We start from the raw sequence: 19802 nt of genomic DNA, 5'->3' as shown, positions 1-19802 counted from the left end.
GACCCGCGGACCGGAGCGAGCGAGGGCCGGAGAAAGCGGAAGGGCAGGTTCGGGCTGGCTTYGGGCGTTCGGGAAACCCCAGCCTTAGATCCGCTGGGGCCGGGTCGGAGCCCCGCTGCCGCGAGCGAAGTGGCAAGCGCCTGCGGTGCAGCATCTCTTGCTTGGCTCACAGCAAGAGCCTGCGTTAGTGCCCCGCTTTTGCTCTCGACTGTCTGCCTCCGTGGATAGGTTTCCCGGTGCCAGAAAGGCAAAGGCTAAAGTAATATCGAGTTGCAGTTTACACAGAGCGGGCGCGTCACCTTTCTGGCCTGCCAGGTGATAACCTTCTCTTCGCAGCGTGCTGGGAGTGTGTTTGCTTTACATGGGTATCTGATAAGCGCGTCCGATAAAACTCATTGTGGTAAATAACAGGCTTTAACAAGAGCTTAGAGAAGGGAGGAGGTGTCTTTGGGAGGAGTGCTGCCCTCGGAAGATGCAGGCAGGCTGTTTTGCCCTTGCCTCCTGCCTGGGAAGGGAGCCGGGGGAGTAGGAGAGAATGGGTAAATCCCAGCGGATTTTTAGGGAGCGAAAACGCGTTGCCGGAGCAGAGCTGGGACCGTCCCAGACTGTCGCCATCGGCGTCCTGCCGTTTCTGGGCAAGCGAGCTTCTCGCTCCAGATAGCTCCGTCTCGGACGCAGAGCGGCAGCCGGGGCAGCAGACCTGCCGGGATGAGGTGTGCTGACCCGGAGGCAGGGAGAAGACRTTACGTGTGAAACACGGGGCAGGGTCTTGCTGGTGTAAATCGCTGTTGCCCCAGCGAGYTTCGCAGAGCTGTGCTTTTCCCACCCCAGCGTGGGCCACCTCTGTGTGAGCGTTCTCCTGAGCACCGCGGCTTCTGTGGGAGGCTCTGTCCTGCCTCGTCCCAGCTTTGGTGGGTGTTATCTGAGCTTCTGGTCCACGTGATGGTTTTAAAGGCCACCTCTAGACAAGCATTTGTTTGGACAGTCTGTGACCAGCCAACTCGCTTCTTCCCTGCTGTTAGCTTTCCTGTAAGCCAGCGGAGATGGAGACTATGTTTCTTGGCTGCTCGGTTGTGAGTGCTGGGGAGTCCCTGGCAAGAGATGCTACTTATTCTCTGTGTGACTCAAGAAATTGCAGGAATCCTACCGCTGCCCTTGAGCAGCAGAACTGTGAAGGTCTCTGTGCAGATGGGTGTTACGGATTTCCAGCTCTAAAACTAGCATTTCCCTCCTCTCATCCTGCTTGTCGGCTAACAGACTTCTCCTTGCAGYGCCGAGCCAATGCATGATAAAGCAGCTCCCCTGAAGAGCCCTGAGCCCGTGCACGGCCGTGACAAACTGGAGGCATCTCACAGGAAGAAGAGTTTGGATTCCCTTGATGGCAGGTGAGCCTCAAGCTGGGGTTGCAGCTGATGCGCAAAGTGGGAGCTGAGTGGGAGGACCGGCACGGAGCCTGTGGGGTGCCTGGACCTCTTGCACCCCCAGTGCAGAGCATCGTGCCTGGGATGTCTTGTGAAGTATTTTTCCTTCATGTTGCGGCATCCTCCAGGATCCCCTCTGCCTCTGGGTCTCCAATGCAGCCCACGAGGTGGAAGGCTTCTGCAGGGTCGGCAAGGAGGGTCTCGCATTTGTCTTCAGCATCAAACAGTTGGTCTACAAATATGGGAGGAAGAAGTGTTTGGGGAAAGGGTACAATGTTCCTCCTGCTGAGATGGTGGGGCGAGGAGGGGTGATTTCACTGCCTGACTCCAGTTGTTTCCTTCACCTCCATGGTCCATCTGCTCTCACATCTTGTCTGATGGATGCAGCTGGACATTTCATGCCGGTCTCCTGCGCTCGTGCCCGAACGGGAGGGATGCTTCTGGCGGGGGAGAACTGATGGTGGGACAGAGGGCGAATGCTGCAGCCCTGCGCATGTCCGCTGTGCCCCCCTGCCTGGAGRGGCGATGGGAGCATGGTCGGCTCTCCCCAGCCTGGCACTAGCCTGCTCTCGCCCACCCCAGGGCGGCTCGCGGGGCCCCTGCCTGCACGCGTCAGTGAGTTCCCAGCGGGGCTGGGCAGGAGGCAGAAGCGTGGGGAGTAGGAGGTGGCAGGACCRGGCAGCGTGCCGTTTGGCGGGGACGTGCCCTCTTGGCGGGCCCTGATGCGCACCCTCGCCGCGCTGCTGGGGCTAGGCAGGGCTGCCCTCTCGCCTGGCTTCTGCCTGGGCAGGTTCCCAAAGGCCCGTTCRGCTGCGCTGTCCTGGCTGGGGCTCTGGGGAAACCTGAACTGTCCCTTGCTGGCTCCTAACCTGTCCTCAGCAGCTCGACTGCCGCCGTGGCACAGCCTGGCAGTGGCTCTGGACTTGCTCCACCGATCCCAGGGTGAATTTGTGTTGTGCACCTCCCCAGCCACCTGGGTACGGGCACGCTGGCGTCGTTGGGCAGTGATGTGGGCTGTATCTCCAAGCTGTGGTGCAGGCCGGCTCAGCCAGCTCACGATCGGCCCGGTGCCAGGTAGCGCTGAGCCTTTTCCTGAAGCRGGAGGTCTTGCAGCCGTTATTTAACCTCAGCAAAGTCCCTACGTGCCTGGTGCTGCGATAAACTGCTGAGACTAGTCTGCAGCGCAACTTCCCAGAGCGCGTGCTGTGAGCGCGGCAGGGAGCCCCAGCATCTCCTGAGCATCGGTGCCACAGTGTGGCTCTGTTCTCGTGCCCTTTGTGGGTAGGACACGAGTAAAGGACCCGAAACTCTTTGCTCACTTGATTCTTTCTTGCAGCCTCCACCTGAACGAAGCCCTGAAGGATGAAGACATCAAGAAATGCCACCGGGAAGTGGTAAGTCAGCGGCTTCATGCTGAGCAAACACCCTTGTGCTGSGCGCAGGCGTGCCTGGGATGTCTGCCAGGGAGGCGTGCCCGTTCCGCGCCGGGAACGGCTGACCCCACGGCACCGCGCCGCTGATCCGCTCCCCGCCAGCGGCTTTGCTTCTTGCGGCTCGCGCGTCCTGTGGTTGCCAAAGCTTCGTCCCTGCAGGCCTGGCTCCTGCCGCGGCCCGTTCCCCTCCGAGTTAGTCAGACCTGCACGTAGTCGTCTCTCGTGTCCGTAGGCGTGGAGGCTTGTACGCTGTGGCGCGGAGGCATCTGACTGTAGCCTCCGAACGAGTGTCCGATGTCTGGGTACCGTGACCGTCTTGCACCTCTGGTGCTCTGTGCCTGGGTGCTGGGTGTCTGGATGCCCAGGAGAGCGTGTCTYCACCCAGCGCCCCTTCCCCTGCAGCCCGTGCGGCCAACGCCTYGCAAGTGCACGAGCCCGGTGCTGCCCTGGCATCCCGCCTGGTTTGCGAGCGCTGTGGGACAGAGGAGTCTTCGGGGTCTCTCCCCCAGCCCCCAAACGTAGCCGTGGTCAGAGCTGGATGTAGGCAGGATCGCTCAGAGCAGAGGCAAGCGCTGGCTGTGCTGCAGGTCTCGCCCAGCCTGCCRGCAGAGCAGCCGCGAGGCGGGCCCTGGGCTGGAGGAGCACAGGAGGAAGCAGCGGCTCCCAGGCTGGGGGCAGAGCGCTCCTGCTTGTTCCTGGGGGAGCTGGTTGCTCTGGGTGCTGCGAGTGGCTCTTCCAGGGTTTTGCATGTGGCCCGTGATCTCCCTTGCCAGCTCTTTTGGGACTTTCCACTTAGAGCAGAGGAGAAAGCTGAAATCTTGAGACTGCAAACTGAAAATAACAGTTCAACTCATTTGTGTTTGAATCTTAATTTCTGTAGTTTCTGGATGTTCAAATCATGTACAAAATAGAGCTTTTCYATTCGTCTACTAACAAGAACAGCCCTGGAACAGAAGGGAGTCGAGAAGACCTCTCCCTCTTGGGCTTTACTGCGACAAGAACAATTCGGAGCTCCCAGCTGAGCACCACGATCTGGCCAGCAAACGGAGCTGCCCCGCTGCAGAGCAGCACCCGCGGGAGGGCTCTGGGCTGCGCCAGGCACCTCTGCTCRCCCTTCCCAGCCTGCCTGCGACGCTCTGTAGCACAAGAGAGAGGCAGTGGCAGGTTGCCTGGAGGGAGGTTTCCAACCAGATCAGSAAGGACAAGGGCGGACAGATGCTCCGGGTACCTGCAGCTCCTCCCTGCGCATCTGAACGTCTCCTTGCTCCTCTTCTTACACCATTTTTAAGCCGGTGACCGACTGGAGTGGCGGAGAGGGCGATGCAACAGCTGCTCCAGCTTGTCTTGTGACGCAGGCAAAAATCTCGGCTGATCCAAAGCTGCGGTACAATTAGCCAGACAGCTGGAGTGGGGCAGCAGCCTGCGGAGAGGAGCCAGGCCKGCTGCGATCACACGCTTGTCACCTTCCCCTGCGGACGCAGGCGTCAGACCACGYGGAAGGATAAAGTTAACCCGAGCGAGGCAGCTGCAAACCGCTCAGGGCGTTTGTCGATGCTTGACGCCAGTAATCTGCAGGGTGCACGTCYCCCTTCCAGAAGTAAAAAGAGCTTCGGTACGGCAAAGGGCTGCTTGCACCTGGAGCTGCAGCCAGCCCTCGCCCCGCAGCCCTCGGAAGCGATGTGGCCGGCCCTTTCCCGGCCCCCGCTGCCGGGGGGCTCCACGGCCCTTGCCTGCGCCGTGCCCGCCGCTCGCACGGCCGAGGCGACGGCAGGCGGTAACGTGCTGCGGCTGGTGCCTGGGCCGCTGACTTTTTTTATTTTATTTTTTTTTATCTCACCCTGGCTGTTGCTGGTGAGGACGAGGCTGGCGGATGGGGAGGGTGGCCGGCCCTGCGAAGGAGGAGGGACGAGGGCAAAATTCCTCTTCCCCCCCACGCAAAGAGGGCGCAGCCCGGCCCTGCCGTGAACTGGCACCGGCCGGCTGGGATCGGCCTTGGCTTGYGACCCAGCTTGCAGCGTGGAGCCGGATGGAAGAGCCGCCTCCGCTTGCTCCTAATCCTCTGGATGCTTTTATTTATTTTTTATTTTTTTTTCCTCTTCCTGAAATAAGCTTGGCCTTGTTGGGAACTGAACCCTCCTTTGGCATCGCTCAGGGGGTTTCTCAAGAAAACAAATGGCCTGTCCTACTTCTGTGCTGGCTTGCACGCTCCAGTAGGGCTCTGGGCTTGGCAGGGAGCAGGCGCCTTCCTGCCCGGCCCGGGCGTGGGGATTTCACCTCTCCTTCCAGCAGCCGTGGGCGCTGCGCTGCTCCTGCAGCCGGCGAAGGACGTGCCTTGTCCTTGCGGCTCCRAAGCGGTGGCAGTCAAAGCGGAGGCAGCAGATATATTTAGCAAAATATTTTGCAGATTATCGCGAGGCATCTGGAAGGGTTGTGGACGCTGGGCAGGCAACCGGGGGCTTCTCCCGAGCTTAGCGGTGTGCAGGAGGCAGCGAGATGCTTTGCATAGGGCCTGGGGATATTTCTTGACCTGGGGAAGAGGGTGGCTTGGAGGCAGGGCCACGGTTCCCCTTGACACCCCTCTAAAARAGCCCTGAAACGCCACCAGCCCCGTGTCTCTCCGGGGCGGAGGAAGCTAAGCCAGCCCAGGTGATGCTGAGCCGTGATCCTCTTAAGGTCTGGCTCATCCGGCGACAAGGTGTGCGGGGTTAAGGTGACCTTGCCGCTGTGGGCAGTAGGGCAGCGCCTGTGGGGCTGCCTGCCGCCGAGCCTCGCCGCCCTGGGCCCTGCGCGCTCTGCCGGTCCCCTCCGTGTCCTGGGAAGGCACCCGGTCCCTCGGATTTTTTTTTTTTCTCCCTCCTCGGATCTTGGGTTTGAGCACCGCGCGGGACGGCCCTGCAACGAGCACGTCTGCCGGCAAGCCCTGACGCAGCAGGAGCGCTCCCTCGTCCGGCGCGGGAATCCTCGCCCCTCGGCTGAGCCGCGGGAAGCGGCCCCYGCTCACCCGGAGCGCCTGCCTGGCTGCCTCGATCGCCCTCCGGGGGCACCGAGCTCGCCCGCTGGACGGCGTCTGTCGGCCGGGGCTCTGCCTTGGCAGGGCTGAACTGATACTTATAAGAGATGCCGAGATCCGAATCTAAAAAGCTGCTTGCGCCGCCTCGGAGGACTGTCTAATTTAATGCAGAGCATTGAACTACTTCCATGTGTTTAACTTATATTTAGAATTGGGTGACTGCAGTGGCAAGGTGCAAACCGATGTGCTGGCGGAGGGGGGCCTGGCACCGCTGCGCGTCAGCGCCGCTGCTTGCTGCCGCTCCTCCTGCCGCGCGCCGTCCCGGAGAGGCACCGGGACGAGACAGAGCTGGATGGCACGGCGTGAGGGGCGCAAAGCAAGTGTTGCCGCTGTGCCCGGAATAAGGGAAGCGCTCGTGGAAGAGGAGAGAAGCYGTCGGGCCAAATAATTGCTTTCGGATTAGCCAGCTGGGAACSTGAATCCGAACGGAGGCTCAGCCGTCTCCGCTAGATGAAGCTTAGATATTGGCGGGAATGTTTATGCGGGCACGGGGGGGGGAGGGAGGCACGGTGTCGCGCGCCTTGTGCTGCCGGAGACCCTCCCAGAGCCCCTTGGCTCTGCGGTTTCGGGGTTCTGCTCCCATCCCCTGGGTCTGGGCGACGTTGCTGCGCCGGCCGTGAAGTTCCCCTGGCACTGGCGCAGGCAGCTTTTGTGCCAGGGCCTCTGTCGGTATCAGCAAGGTCCCGGCGTAACTTTGCTTGCTCTGCCTCTGCTCCGTTTCTAGGCCGCTAGCAAGTACAACTCCCAGTACCACAAGCTGTTCAAGGACATCCCGACGGAGGAGAGTGTGCTGAAAGGTGAGCGGGGCGGCGCGGGTGGCCGGGAGCCGGGAGCCGGCGTCTCGCCGTGGGTGCCGGGCGGAAGCCAGAGGCGCTTGGCGGCCGGTGCTCCCCCAGTCCATGCTTCGAGTGTGCGGCAGCCCGGCCAGATCCCCGGGGAGGACGGGAGCGGGCACGTGGGTGCGCGGCRTGCGGCTCTGGGCCGGGGGCGTTTGTCACGCAGCCCTGCTGCTCTGTGTTACAGTTTGCTCCTGCGCGCTCCAGAGGGATATCCTCATCCAGGGAAGGCTTTACATCTCCCCCAACTGGCTCTGCTTCTATGCAAACCTCTTTGGGAAGGACATCAAGGTAACACGGTGCCTCAGCCTGGAGCGCGGGGTCCTAACCCCAGGGCCAGCTTTCTGCTGGAGCAGCCCTTCCCTTGCATCCACCACCTCCATCCCAACTGGTTGCTTAACCCAGGCTGTTACTGCAGCCTGCTTATCCTTTCCTGGGCCCCGGCACTGCCAAARGAGCTGTCAAAACACGGTGTGTGGGGTGCAAGAGGAGGGCTGCTTTGCATTGACAAGGAGGGGAGAGCAGCTGCATTTCTTTCTCCGATAACCTGCAGGATCTGCCTCGGGGAAACAAATATTGGTTTGCTTTAAAATCCCCTAATGTAAAAATCTCGTACAAGCCACAACAGTGTTTGAAGGAAGATCAAAGGTTTCAGGAGGATTCTAGAGGAGATTTGAATCTCTCTTGGCTCTTCTGCTTGACTTACAATCTGACGTTTTCCAGTTAATGTTGTGGCTGACGGGGATCTTCAGGAGGAATGACTTCCTTTAAAACTGGGCTGAAGAACTGAATTATTTATATCAGCAGCTTTAAACAAATATCTGATAGAAGTACAGCRTGTCACTTCCAAAGCTAATCGCGTTTCAGTGAAGTTATTCTGCTATAAATTACATCCTGCCTTACTTTTAACCATAGTCCTGCTTGCAGAAACTTGGTGTGTGTCTCTCAACGGGTTTTACAGAGGCTCGCTGTGTTTATGTTGGATGATGGTTTCCCTGTGTCCTCACTGTTTTGATCGAGTAGAAACTAACTCCAAGCTGATTAACGTAAGGGGCACTGTGACCTTTAATAAAAGCAAAAAGCTGTCTCTAGGAAATGYTAAATCCCCGTGTTACTGTTGTGTTTGGCGTGCAATTACACTTCTGCGTGATGCGCATTAAATCTCCGCGTTTCAAAAGAAAGTGCACGTATGTAAGCCAGYACCCTGAGGTCAGGAAGTGCCGAGTAGTCTTGGTTTGGCCTCGTTGTTCACACAAGTTCCAGGACCGAGTCTGATCGAGCCCTACGCTGTGCAAGATGCTTTGTCCGTGTGCAGCGTGGGCCGGGTGCACTTGTGATCCTCCCTAGGCACTGGTGGCCTGGAGCTCCACAACGCGACCCGGYGCCGGGGACCCAACTTGGCTCTGCAGCTCGTCACTGATGTGCCCAACTCTGCGTATTCTGCCTTCCAGGTTGTGATCCCCGTGGTCTCCGTTCAGCTCATCAAAAAGCACAAGACAGCGCGGCTGCTGCCGAACGGGCTGGCTATCACCACCACCGCCAGCAGAAAGGTAAAGCCTCTCGGTGTCCTGCCCCCGTAGCCGCCGCCGTGCTCCTGGCGGGCGTCAGTTGGAGCCCCGGCGCTTGCAGGCTGCGGCGGCCCYGGGCAGCGCAGGGGTTTCTGCTAGTCTCGCTGCGGAGCTGCCTCTCTCCTAGGCAAACGCCAAACGTCACCCGCCGCCCCAGGCGCCTCCCTGCGGGGGCTCTCCCTTCGCCCGTCCCTGCGAGCGGCTGGGTGCAGCAGCTCGGCGTAGCCCACGGAAGCTCTTTGAGTTGTCTGTGGTAACCGCACAGTGATTTGAGACCAGGAACGGAGATATTCCCATCCCCAGCTGAAGCCACAGGCTCTTCAGGAAGCGAGTGGAGTTCTTGGAGTTCTTTGTGCTGGCGGCTGGCCAGGGCAAACACTGCAGCTTTGCTTTTGTTTCTGAATTTCACTTTGTTTCTGRCTGAAGCAAACCCCCAGTGAGACTCAGCAGAGCCTGGCAAATCCCTGCCAGGGTCCAAGGAACCCTTTAAATGCCTTAAAGCCAAGGAGGGATGAGGTTTGGGCCAAAATTCAACTCAAGCTGGCAGCAAGTTTGGTTAATGGGCTGTATTCAGAGCTGAGATTGAACTTTAAAACGCGTCGGTTGTTGCCTGCTGMAATGTGCTGACGTATTCCAGTCTGGTGCTCCCGAACTCCCTGCCTGCTAAGAGTGCTGCGTTATTGAAAGCCTAGCTCAAGGCAGTACGTGGCTAGCTGTCCCCTCCCAGGGAGAGTGGCAGGAGCTGATTATACACCCGGGATTTTAGCAGGGGGTAGCAGAACGCAGGATTCAGGTGATTGAACTGGTCTCCCTTTTCCAGCCGYTCTGGCTGCAAGGCCTCTGCGCATCGCACAGACCCTGCGCAGTGGACAGGGCGAGCAYGGCTTTTGTCTTCCCTCCTGCCAAATCATAACCTGCAGGACGCTTTTAGGTTGCTGTCGCCCCCATTCTCCTCTGCATCRTCCCGCTTGGAGCCAGCAGAGGCTCAGCTGAGCATGGGAGGCCCTGCAGGGACAGCAGCTAAAACAAAACTGGCCCCAAAAAAATCTGGTCCACATTTCAGCCTGCTTCAAAAAATAGCAACTGGAAATCTCTGCAGGGAGATGCCTGCAGGAGGACAGAGGGGACGTGGCTCCCGAAGGGCAGGAGATTCAAGGGTAGGACATCTCTGCCTGTACCCTGCCGTCGGGACTCCGGCCCTCCAGAGAAGTCCCCTGGGAGCAGAGGTTGTACTGCCATGCCAAACCATTAAGCCAAGCCTCTGTTGGTTGTATTCAACATCTCCTATATCTTCCTGGTCCCCTGGGCTGGTGGATCTTCCTCTCACTTTGAACCCAAACAGCTAACAGAGCCTCACCAGCGCTTTCTATTCCACTGGGCACTTCCCAAAAAAGATGTTCCAGCATAACTCATGGGTGGATGCCCCTGTTTGCTGGCGRCTGAGCTGATGGGCACCGTTTCCTCCTGTGCAGCAACATGGATTGGGAGGGAAAAACTTCTCACGGTAGCCTTTTTCTTTTTGCAGTACATTTTTGTGTCCCTGATCTCCCGGGACAGCGTGTAYGACGTGCTGAGGAGAGTCTGCACGCACCTACAGGTACCTTTTACTCTGTCGTGGCACTGGGAGTTTGGCTTGTGCCAGAGAGGCCCCCTCTCCGAGTCTGCCAGCGTTTCGACAGCCCCACTGTTCGGCGCTCACCCCTAGGGTGGTGCCTCAAGGAGCGGAGTTTTTCTCCTTCAGTACGAAGGCTTTGGACTACTCCTAAAGGCCTTGCGGTTTCTCTGCTTTGCTGGCATCTTCCTCCCAGCCACCACGGGGGATGGTGTGTGAACCACGCTGGCTCCCTCCTCCCGATGTCCTCGCGTTAGTGACCATCCTTACTGCCCTCAGATCTCAGAGGGGTTTTCACTCCACAGCAAGGATCTGGGACAGGGAGAGGGGAAGGAGATGTGCCTGGAGAGGTCTGCTGAGAATGGCAGCGCCTCTTACCACTGCTCCACTGCTCTGTGCCCACCAGTCCCCGAGTCTCCCAGTTTGCACTGTCCCCCTTGGCAAGCAACTCCTTTTCTCTGCATCTGCTTCTTCTCTCGCCAAAACCAGGGCAGCACTATGAGTGCAGGGATGTAGTAGCTAGTATTGGCGATGTCCTTTGAAGGTGAGATGCTCTGGTTGCTTTGCCTTTGGCAAAGTCTCCTCTCAGCACCCAGAGGTTGACGTTTTGGGGTATGAGGAGGAGCAAAGGGCTAACCCTGCCTGAGCCGGTGTTAAGCAACACATCCTCCCCATGAACATCACGTGCTSTCTGATGGGAGGTAGCCATGACCCTTTGAACGCATTGCCCACGTGGGCCTGTTGAGTCCCTCAACAGTGCTTGAGATTTGGAGACTCCCTTGTGATGTCCATCCCACTGTCTCTGGGCTGAGTTTGTACCTCAGAATGACAGGGCTGTTTCCATCAGTTTGTAACATACTCCTGAACACCACGGTGCCAAGACCAGGCTTGTCCTCAGCACCCTGGCAAGGGCAGAGCTGGGCCCATCCGCTGTTGTTCACGTGCCGCGTAGGCGTCCTGTCCCACGCAGCAAGCCACTTGTGACGTTTTCTGGGTCATGGATGAACTAGGCAGAGCCCAGCAGAGTTTCTGTTCTCTCTTAGGGTGTGTGTATGCATTATTTATAATCTACTAGTAATACTAGTTCTGCCAGTATACACAGTGCTGACTTTTCCTCAGATTTTCTAAAGTTTGGGGAAAAATGATACAGAAAAAAAAAAAGTAATTAAAAAGCCTGAAGGGGGAAGAAATCCATTAGTCCTTGAGCTGGAGATGCGGATTACCAGGGCTTCTTTTTCTTCATACCTTTGAAGCATGCGGGAGTGTGGTGCTGGCTGCTGTTCTCCCCCTGAAAGGGTGCTTCCTAGTGTGTTGGGATGTCAGGGGAGCATTTGGGGTGACTCAGTCCCATCACCAGCCCGGGTAGGACGCGATAGTTCTGCCCTAAAGAGCTGGCTGGAAACCCTTCCACAAATGCTTCTCAAACGGCAATACTCGCTTGCCAATTAAGAACCATTTTGCTGGTCGTTGCTTTGTGGCCTGCCTTAGCACCTATCCATGTCGGTGGCTGCAGGGAATCCAGCCTGATTTTCCCCAACCGTAAGACTTCTCCGCCATGACTGAAAACTAAGTTTTTTTAATTAGGGCTTAAGCAGGAAGAGGGGCAAGAGGGGAGAACATGTGYTGGTAGCATCGTGTTTCTTTCTCCCCTCCAGGTTTCAAGCAAGAAGAGTTTGAGCTTGAAAGAATTTACAGAGGAACCCGATGCAGTGTCACTGGTAAGAGTCAGACTTGCATCGGGGAGCCCTGGAGGGGCCCGCAGTGCTGTGGGCTGGACGAGCGCTGCGAAGGAACGAGCGCTCGTGCTGCGGGGCAGGCAAACGTTCATTTGAGCCGTTGGTGGCTGAAACGCTTTCCCTCCGCGCTCAGAAGCGGCCGGCAGCTCTGCGTGGTGACGAGATGCTGGCTACTAAGAAAGGTTGCGTAAGGCTGCGGCAAACAACTTTTTAGCTTGTCCTATGGGATCTTTTTACACAATCTATCGTGACTTGGCAGTAGCAGCCTTAATAGAAGGGTCAAGAGGATGATTTGGAAAGTGCAGAGTTGAACGTGAGCCATCGACTGAGGCAGCCAGCCTCTGCGGTTTGTTTTTAGAAACGAGAACTTCTGATTGATGTTCAAAAGGCTTCTTCTTGGTTCTGACTGGCTGTGGTCTCCAAATCTGATAGAGTTCCCAGAGCTGTAAACAGAATAATACGTTAGAAATGTGATTGAATTAGTTTAAAACAAAAACAAAACAAAAAAAGAAAAAGGAGAGAAAGAAAAGTATGTGTTTCTCTCTGCTCGGGCTGATTCACAGAGAGATCACACTCAGAAGATCCTCTCTTGCTTGCTAGCTGGAAGTGTCAAGTATCTATAGAGATGTTGTAGCACTGCCGCTGGTGTTATGCTGGTCCCACGCCGGTGTTAGGTTGATGCCTGCGCTCCTYGTGGCCTTGGAGGTGGTGTGTGAGCATCCCGGCGTTTACAGCTGAGCTGGCAAGTGCTTTATCGCGGCAGTCTGCAATGCTGGGTCTCTGCGGTGACGTGAGTGGCCTTAACTACAGGGAAGGCCTGCAGCCAGGAGGGTGGAGGGCAAAAGGGGAAGAAAACGTGTCCTCAGATGGGCTTTCGTTGACTGAGCTTTTTTRTTTGCAAACAGGAGTAGCATAGTGCTCTCTGTGCGGTGGTCAGCTGGGGTGAGAAAGCTTCTCTAGCTGGAAACGTTCACTTTCTCCCCGTGACGTGAGGAGTTACGGGGCCGTGCGTGTAATGCCGTGACCTAGAAAAGCTTGTTTGTGCTGGCTGCAGACAGCCGAAACGCGCTGATCTCCCGGCACTGCCYGTCCCGCCTTAGCGAGGCGTGATGATTTAAAAAGTAACTTAGCCCTGGAGAAAGGGCTCCTGCGGGATCTCCAGCGAAGGCCACCTTGGCTTTCCATGCGGAATCTGAAGGAAGAGCGTGTTGATGGCAGGGAGCAGGCACAGWCAGTCAGATAAAACATCTCTGCTGCTGGCACTGGCAATGCTGCTGCGAGCGCCGGAACAGCCCAGGGCTGGGCTGAAATAGGGTCTGGACATCCCGACAGGCCATGACGGCATCTCCTCTGCCGTTCTCTTGATGGCTCCTAATCAGGGGCAGCTTCAGCAGAGCGGGCGCAGAGCGCTTGTGCGTTTTCCTTTGGGTCCCTCTTGGCAGAGGCAGTCGGGAGGTGGCTGCCACAGATCAGCGCCCATCCCCGCGGTGCAGGGCCGGGCAGCGTCCCGCCACCTCCCCTAAACCCATCCCGAAAGCCGCTCCCCTGCGATGGGGACCGTCCTGCTAGTGCACAGGAGGCAGCCGGTGGGGACAACCCGGCCGTGTCCACGCGAAGGCCACGGGTCAGGGCAGCGTCAGGCTTCCGCCGYGCACCGCTTTGCCCGTGTTGCCGCGCTGCCCCGGTGTCTCGTGCTGCTCCGCAGAGGCCCTCTCCACCGCGCGCATTCCTCCAGCGCCTCCTGCATCTCGTAGGCAACTGCGTCGTTAGTGGCCCTGTATCCTGGGAGTTGTTTTCCAGTCCGTCCTCGTTCCCCCGCAGCTGACTATCTGTTTGGCCGCTTGCCCGGCGAGCTGGAAAGCGCGCTGCGGTTCCTGCGCTGCGAGAGGGAATGCCGCGCCGTCCCCGGCCGGGCGAGCCGCCGGGCAGGAGCCGAGGCCGTTCGCAGCCTGAGCGGAGCTTCGCAGCTTGGACGGGGAGATGTAACGATGGCCACGGGCTTCAGCTCCCTCCTGCTCAGCTGGGCACGCTTGCCTTCGGGGGGATTTGCCAAGCCTGAAATCCCGTAGCGCAATCCCACTTCGCTTTGTGTTTGGACCGTCTGTTGAGCCTGGGGAAGGATGAAGGAACAGCAAGGCAGYGTGTTGTTTTTGGGGGGTCCTGCCTGCAGCAGGGGCAGCTGGCTGGTGGTCTAGGTCTCGGTGGGCATCTCTCCTAGCTGCCGGGAGGGCACCCCACCCCGCGCCTTGTCCCTGGCGTCGGGCCTCTTTTTTTCAGCAGCAGCGATGGTCTCCTTGGCAGGGCACGCCGGTGGAGCGGTGCGAGTGGTGGCTGGCACCAGGGTCCGCTCTGGCTGGGACACAGGAGCAGCCTCGCGCGTTCTCACCAGCCCCTGCCCTCCCCGCAGGACTGGGGTTCCCTTCCCTCCCCGGCCCGCTGTGCCAGGCGCGAGGACCCGCACCTCAAGCGCTCCATTTGCGGCAGGGTTTTGTCTCAGGACATGCTGGCTGAGGCAGCCAGCCCAGCACAGCTCACCTCTGCGCGACACCTCTGCCCGAGACGACTGCACCCCTGGCACGCAGGATACGGCCTCTCCCGTGGCGCAGGCAGCTGCCGCTGGCCTGTTTGGGCTGCCTTGGGCTTTGCCAAAGCCACAGGGGCAGCGGCTTTGTCACAGGAATGCTGTGTGCTTTCTCTGTCCCTCCCCTTCGTYGTTTCTGGCTCTTACCAAATGCAGGAGGTGATGAGCAGGACGTGCCTTGTGGGCTGGTGGCCCTGTGCACCGCTCTGGCCACAGGAGGTGATGAGTGGGACATCCCTCACAGGTCAGTGGGTGCCTGAAGTGAGAAGCAGGACGTCCCTTGTGGACCCGTGGCCTTGCTGTGCCTGTGAACTGGTCCTGGTCCATGCGGGGGCTGCTGGAGGCCCTTGTGAGAGAGATGAAGGCTGGTGACAGCAAGAGGAGTCAGAGGTGACACTTACACTGGAGCCCCCTGTGACCTGCCTGGACATTTGCGAGGTTTCTAGGTGGGCAGATGGCAGCAGTTGCAAGAGACCTGAAGGCGACACGTCTGAGCTGCTTCACCCTCCTGCTCCTGGCTCGACGGCAGTCGTGTTGCTGGAAACGCTAGCTCGGCGCCGGGGCGGTAGATGAAGAGAACGAGCCGTTTGATTCGAACCTAAGCACATCTCTTGGCAGAGACTCCAGCTTTGGCTGGGAGCGGTTTTCTAGTGAGCTTGGGCTAAGCTGTGCAGGGTATAGATAATTTTTCTGTCAAAATATTTATGAAATGACTGCCTCTTCCYGGAGCTGCGGAGCGCGGTTAGGCTGGAGCGGTGGGCGCACCGTGAGGTCTGGCGGGTGCGTTTGGCTCGCAAAAGCGACGTAGAGAACAAAACGAAGGTAGTTAACCACTTAACTGGCTGTACTGGGGAGCACGTCAAACTTCCCAGCCCTCCGACTCTTTAAATACGGGCTGGGCTTGTATTTAAAAAGGGAAAATGCAGAGCTGGTGCCAGCACGAAGGGCCGGGCGCCGCGTCGGGGAGCCACCTCAGAGCGGGGTGGCCGGGGGAGCGCACCCGAGCGCGTCCGCGTGCCCCGCAGCGCGGGGGGCTGCTAACCCGGACTGCTGCCCGCAGGAGGTGATCGTCCCCGAGGGGAAGTGGAGGAAGGTCTCGCCTGCGTCTCTCTCGCTGTCTCTGCCGGACGCGGACTACCAGTGCATCCACCGGACGTCCGTCAGCAGCCTCAGCGCCAAGGAGAGCTCGTTTACCTCGGAGGAGCCCTTGGTCTCAGGTGCTTAAGTTGTGCCCTGCCCTAAAATGGTGCTTTTTAGGTTATAACCCATCATAAATAYGTGCTTGAGACCTTCATCCTTCACCGAGGATGAGCATCCTTGCAGGCGAGTGGAGCTCAGGCACGGGAGCTCCGTAGCAAGGGGACAGTGACCTGCCCTAGGGGTGGGATGGRGTTTCCCAGCTGCCTGCTCGGCATSCAGCCCCCTGAGYGAAAGCCMTGYGGGGGTCCCAGCCCACMGAGCRCACCCCTAGCACCCGGGCAGGCCTGGGCCTGCGGGTGGGTGGTGGAGGCGAAGCTGGTCTGAACAGAGGCAGGAGGAGTATTTGCCTCTCGTAGTTGGAAGGGACCCATCAGGGAAACGTCCCGCTGGCCTGAGCGGATTCCCGGGGCTCGTCCTGCAGACGTGGTAGTGAAGTCTGTGCAATGGAAGCGTTATGACGGAGCGCGTGGCTGCGGGCCCTCCRTAGCGCCAAGGGGCAGCTCCAGCGGGCTGTCAAGCAGAGCTGCTCTTCCCGATGGAAGTCCCCTTCAAGGAAGGCCCTGGGCCGCTCGACACGCTGGGCACAGCGGGAGGAGCGGGACCGTCTGCCGAGCGTGCGCGCCAATCTCCGCTCCGGCTGTCCCACGCGTAGAGGTGCTGAGCCCACGCGGCCACGTTCCTGCGTTGACCCGTTGGCCCTTGGCTTGTGTTTCAGAAAGTGCAATAAACACGGAGGAGGAGCTGGAGGGGGAGCAGAGCTGCGTGGCGGAGCTGAGGCCCTCTGACTACCAGCTCCTGAAGATCTTCATCGTGCTGTAAGTGTGCTGAGGGGGGCTGCGGGCTTCGAGGTGCCGGGGCGACATTGGCCCAGCCCTCCCAGCACAGATTGAACGCTGTTGGCCAACAGCAGCTCTCCAGCTGTGGCAGATGTGGGACAGACATCTTTTGGAGCATGGAGGAGGAGGAGGGCAGGGCTGTGACCACCACAGGGGAATGGGAGCAGACTAGAGTCCCTCATCCGAAGAAAGCAGTTCTGGAAGCAGCGCTGGGGCTGCAGCCTAGGGAGGACAAGGAAGCTGGGGAGAGCCAGTGTGGCCAGATTCCCACCAGCACGGAGACAGCTGGTCTCAGCCGTCGTCTCTGACTGCTTGTGCTTGTTCCCTTGCTCTTAGGATCTGCCTCCTGGTCGTGTCATCTTCATACCTGGCATTCCGTATCTTCCGTCTGGAGCAGCAGCTCTGCTCTCTGAATCGGGACTACCTCTCCCGCGGGCACAGGAGGTAGGGGCCTCTCTGCGTCCGCGTGAACCCTGCTGCCTGGAGGGGTGTTTTGGGACAGGCCGTCTCCCAGGAGGGCGAACCGCACAGAAAGCAGAGGCCCCGAACGACAAGGAGTGAAGAGCCGAGACTCTGCCCCGCTCCGCCCCGTTCTGCCTCCCTCCCACATGCGTGTGCCCGTGTCTGCGTGTGCCCGTGTCTGCGTGTCCTTGTGGGTGCGCACGTGCGTGCTGTTACTGGGCGTTTGCACCCGTGGTGGTGTGCAGCCATCCTGGGCTTGGCTTGGCGATCCTGTTGGGATCGCTGGCGGCAGTCCCGAAGGCAGGGTAGACACCGGTTGCGTTGCTGAACACCCAGTAGATGAGGTGAGGTTTGGTTTGAGTGACCAGGGCAAGTTCTGCTGTCTGTGAGACTTTCAGCCCTTGTGAGGGGGTCTCCTGCGGGCATGGGGCAGATCTTGGGGCAGTGCGGCTGCTCCCCTGGTCAAAGGAGATGGGCGTTACGGCAAAGCTAGTTGTTGCCTGAGGCTAGTGCAACCTCCAGGCATGAGCAGGGAGATGGACTGGAGCTCGTTGTTCTTCCAGTGCCAGCATCCCTGGAGGCTGGGCCAAGCCTGGAGGGGGTACAAGTGGGTGCTTCCCCTCCTCATGCCCGTGGGACGGGGTGGGAGCCCATCTCAGGGCTGGCCTGGGGGACGGTGCCTCCCCGCACGCTCACCTCCGTCCTATCCCGCTGTCTGTTCRCAGGTGACTGTTACCCCCGAGCTCTGGCTCAGGACAGACGATGACAAGAGAGTAGCACTTTGTGTACAGATCTCCCGCCCGGGCTCCCGGCGACCGCAGCGTTTAGAGCGTCCGAACCGAGGAGCCGGGGCTCTCCTCTCTGTTTGGCCTCAGCAGCGGAGCCCTGTGTCCTGCTGCCTCCGGGACCTGGCAGGATCGTGTCACAGGCTTTGTGCTGCCTCCGAGCCGCGCCTCAACGTTCGCATCCTTGGGGCATCCTGTGCTGCTCTGGAGGGAGGCAAGTGCTGGGTTTTCCGGTCAGTAACCCCAGGCTCGACTGTTGCACGTGGCCTGTCTTTCCCTCGGCCAGTATTACTGGGACCAAATACCGTCTGTTTTCCTACCATCGCAGACTGCCGCTCCAAGCAGGACTGCCCGTCTGGGTCACAGCCACTGGTGCCAACTCCCTGTGCCATCGGAAACCCGTCGTCTTCCCGGGGCGCTGACACGCTGTGGCGCTGGACGATGGCCCAGCAGGCTGCTGCCCCGGTTGGAGGAAGTGGTTGGGCCTGCCCATAGGACTTGCTGCTAAAATGGTCGCTGTTTTTTATCCTGAACTTGAGTTTTGTTGTTCAAAGATGACCTTAGACTTACTGTAAGCCCCTGTAAACAAGTGGATGAGCTCCCGGTTGCAAAGGATTGAAGCTGGCTCGGCCTGTCCTCCCCGGACACGCTCCCATGCCAACGTAGTTCTCCTCGGGACCAGTTAGTTCCTCCTGCGCCGCGAGCTGGTCCCATTCTCCTCCAGCGCCGGGCTCGCGCCCTGTGTCTGGGAGGTGCTGCCACATCGGATGTCAGTGTTAGAGCCTGAGAAGCGCCTGCACCGTGGAGGTGACACCTCCAGGGAGGTGCGAGGTTTGAGCAGCGCTGCGGCTGGTACAGCTGAACGGGCTTGTTCAGCCCTCTGCCCCTTGCAGCTCGAGAGCGGTAGGGACGCGGGGAGGCAGCCCGGGAYGCGGGCGCGCCGCTTCCCCCACCAGCCTGCCCGCCGCGGCACGGCCGCAGCTCTCCCAGCCCCAGCGAGCGGAGGCCCCGACGAGTTTCGCCTGCCTCCCGGAGGGGGGGCTGCAGGGCCAGAGAGGAGGGTGAAAGGGGGAAGGCAGCCCCGCGTGCCGGGGTCGCGCAGCTCCTGCCGCCCGCAGCAGAGCCCGGATGTGGGAATGTGCTAGAGGCCGCTTGCTCTCAGCTCGTGTGTTTAGCGTGCCAGTGCCTCCCCCCCACCATGGCCCCGCGTACCACGGCAGGGGGGTTAGGATCCGGGGGCTCTGCACCAGCCCCCCAACCCTTCTGCACCGCTCTCCCCTGGAGCGAAGGGGTGTCTCGGGGCGCCTGCACGTGTGTCTTCTCGCAAAGCACTTTAGGAGCCTCCGGAACAAGCGTCCTCGCTGGGGACCGCAGCAGGGAACGGACGGTCACGCGGGACCAAGGCTTCGTTAGCCCTGCTGCAGCCTCGCTAGACGTCCCGAAAGGAGCCTGCAACGAGCAGCGGTCCGCGGCCGCGGGCCTGGCCGGCGCTGGTTAACTTCTCGGGCGTGCGGCTGGGATTGCAGCGTGTCTGCGCCCGCTGCGCGCGTTACTTCGTGCTGCTCAGCCCGCGTTCCCGGCRGCGGGGGCACCCCGTGCCGCCCCGCGTGCCGACGGGGAGGGCGGCTGCCGCGGTCGCGCTCGCGTCGAGGACGGCTCCGCTCGTAGGAGCGCGGCCCTTGCTGCGTGCGTGGGTTAGGCCCCTGTTAACGTGGTGGGACCCCGCTGCTCCCGGGCATGAGCTGTCGGGGGGAGCTCGAGGCCAGGCTGGGGGCGCCCCAACAGGCGGGGGAGGAGGGGTGCACGGCCCTGTGTGCCCCCAGCCCATCTGCCAAGCGCGTCGGGAGAGGCTGGGGAGCAAACGTCGGGCTGGTGGAACCGGCGCCCAAAGCAGCCTYGCGGCCGGGGCGCAGGGTGGGGGAGCGAGCGCCGCGCGGCCCTTCGCTGCCGCMGCAGGACGCTTTTCCGTAGGGGGGGACCAGCCCCCCACAAGCGGCGTTGCGGGTGGAGGAGGGGGGAGAAGCTCGCTGGCCCCCAGCGCCGTGCACGACGCGGAGGTGGAACGGTGGCGGTTATTTATAACAACCTCCCTCCTCCTCCTCCTCCTCCTCGCTGGCGTTCCCGCGGCGTTTGCGGGCCGGGGCCTCCCCGCCGGCCCTTCCCCTCSGCTCGGACGGCCTCGGCCCTGGCGAAGGCGGCCGCAGCCAGGGCCGCGAGCGCGGTTTAAATAAAGCCACGGTTTTCTAGCACGCCGGCGCCCGG

At 60.1% G+C, this 19802-nt stretch overlaps 1 protein-coding gene across 2 annotated transcripts; it reads left to right on the top strand.

Annotated features, from left to right (window-relative positions):
* On the top strand, positions 1-19789 carry GRAMD2A (GRAM domain containing 2A). 2 transcript variants are annotated; one of them, XM_085300730.1, is made up of 12 exons: positions 1-47; positions 1272-1385; positions 2758-2815; positions 6649-6721; positions 6948-7051; positions 8212-8310; positions 9854-9925; positions 11596-11658; positions 15318-15474; positions 16173-16272; positions 16630-16737; positions 17481-19789. In XM_085300730.1, the coding sequence occupies exons 2-12, from the start codon at positions 1282-1284 to the stop codon at positions 17482-17484; spliced, it is 942 nt and encodes a 313-aa protein (XP_085156856.1). In that variant the 5' UTR covers positions 1-47; positions 1272-1281; the 3' UTR covers positions 17485-19789. The 2 variants fall into 2 exon arrangements, with proteins under 2 accessions (XP_085156856.1, XP_085156855.1); XM_085300729.1 differs by lacking the exon at positions 17481-19789 and having other exon boundaries at positions 35-47; positions 16630-16741.
* Positions 19790-19802: the final 13 nt, after the last annotated feature.

The sequence above is a fragment of the Rhea americana genome, unplaced genomic scaffold (genome assembly GCF_003343005.1).
Source record: "Rhea americana isolate MKP2758 unplaced genomic scaffold, rheAme1 scaffold_168, whole genome shotgun sequence".
Taxonomy (NCBI): domain Eukaryota; kingdom Metazoa; phylum Chordata; class Aves; order Rheiformes; family Rheidae; genus Rhea; species Rhea americana.
Note: the sequence above shows the minus strand (reverse complement) of the source record. Positions and strands in the feature narration are given on the sequence as shown.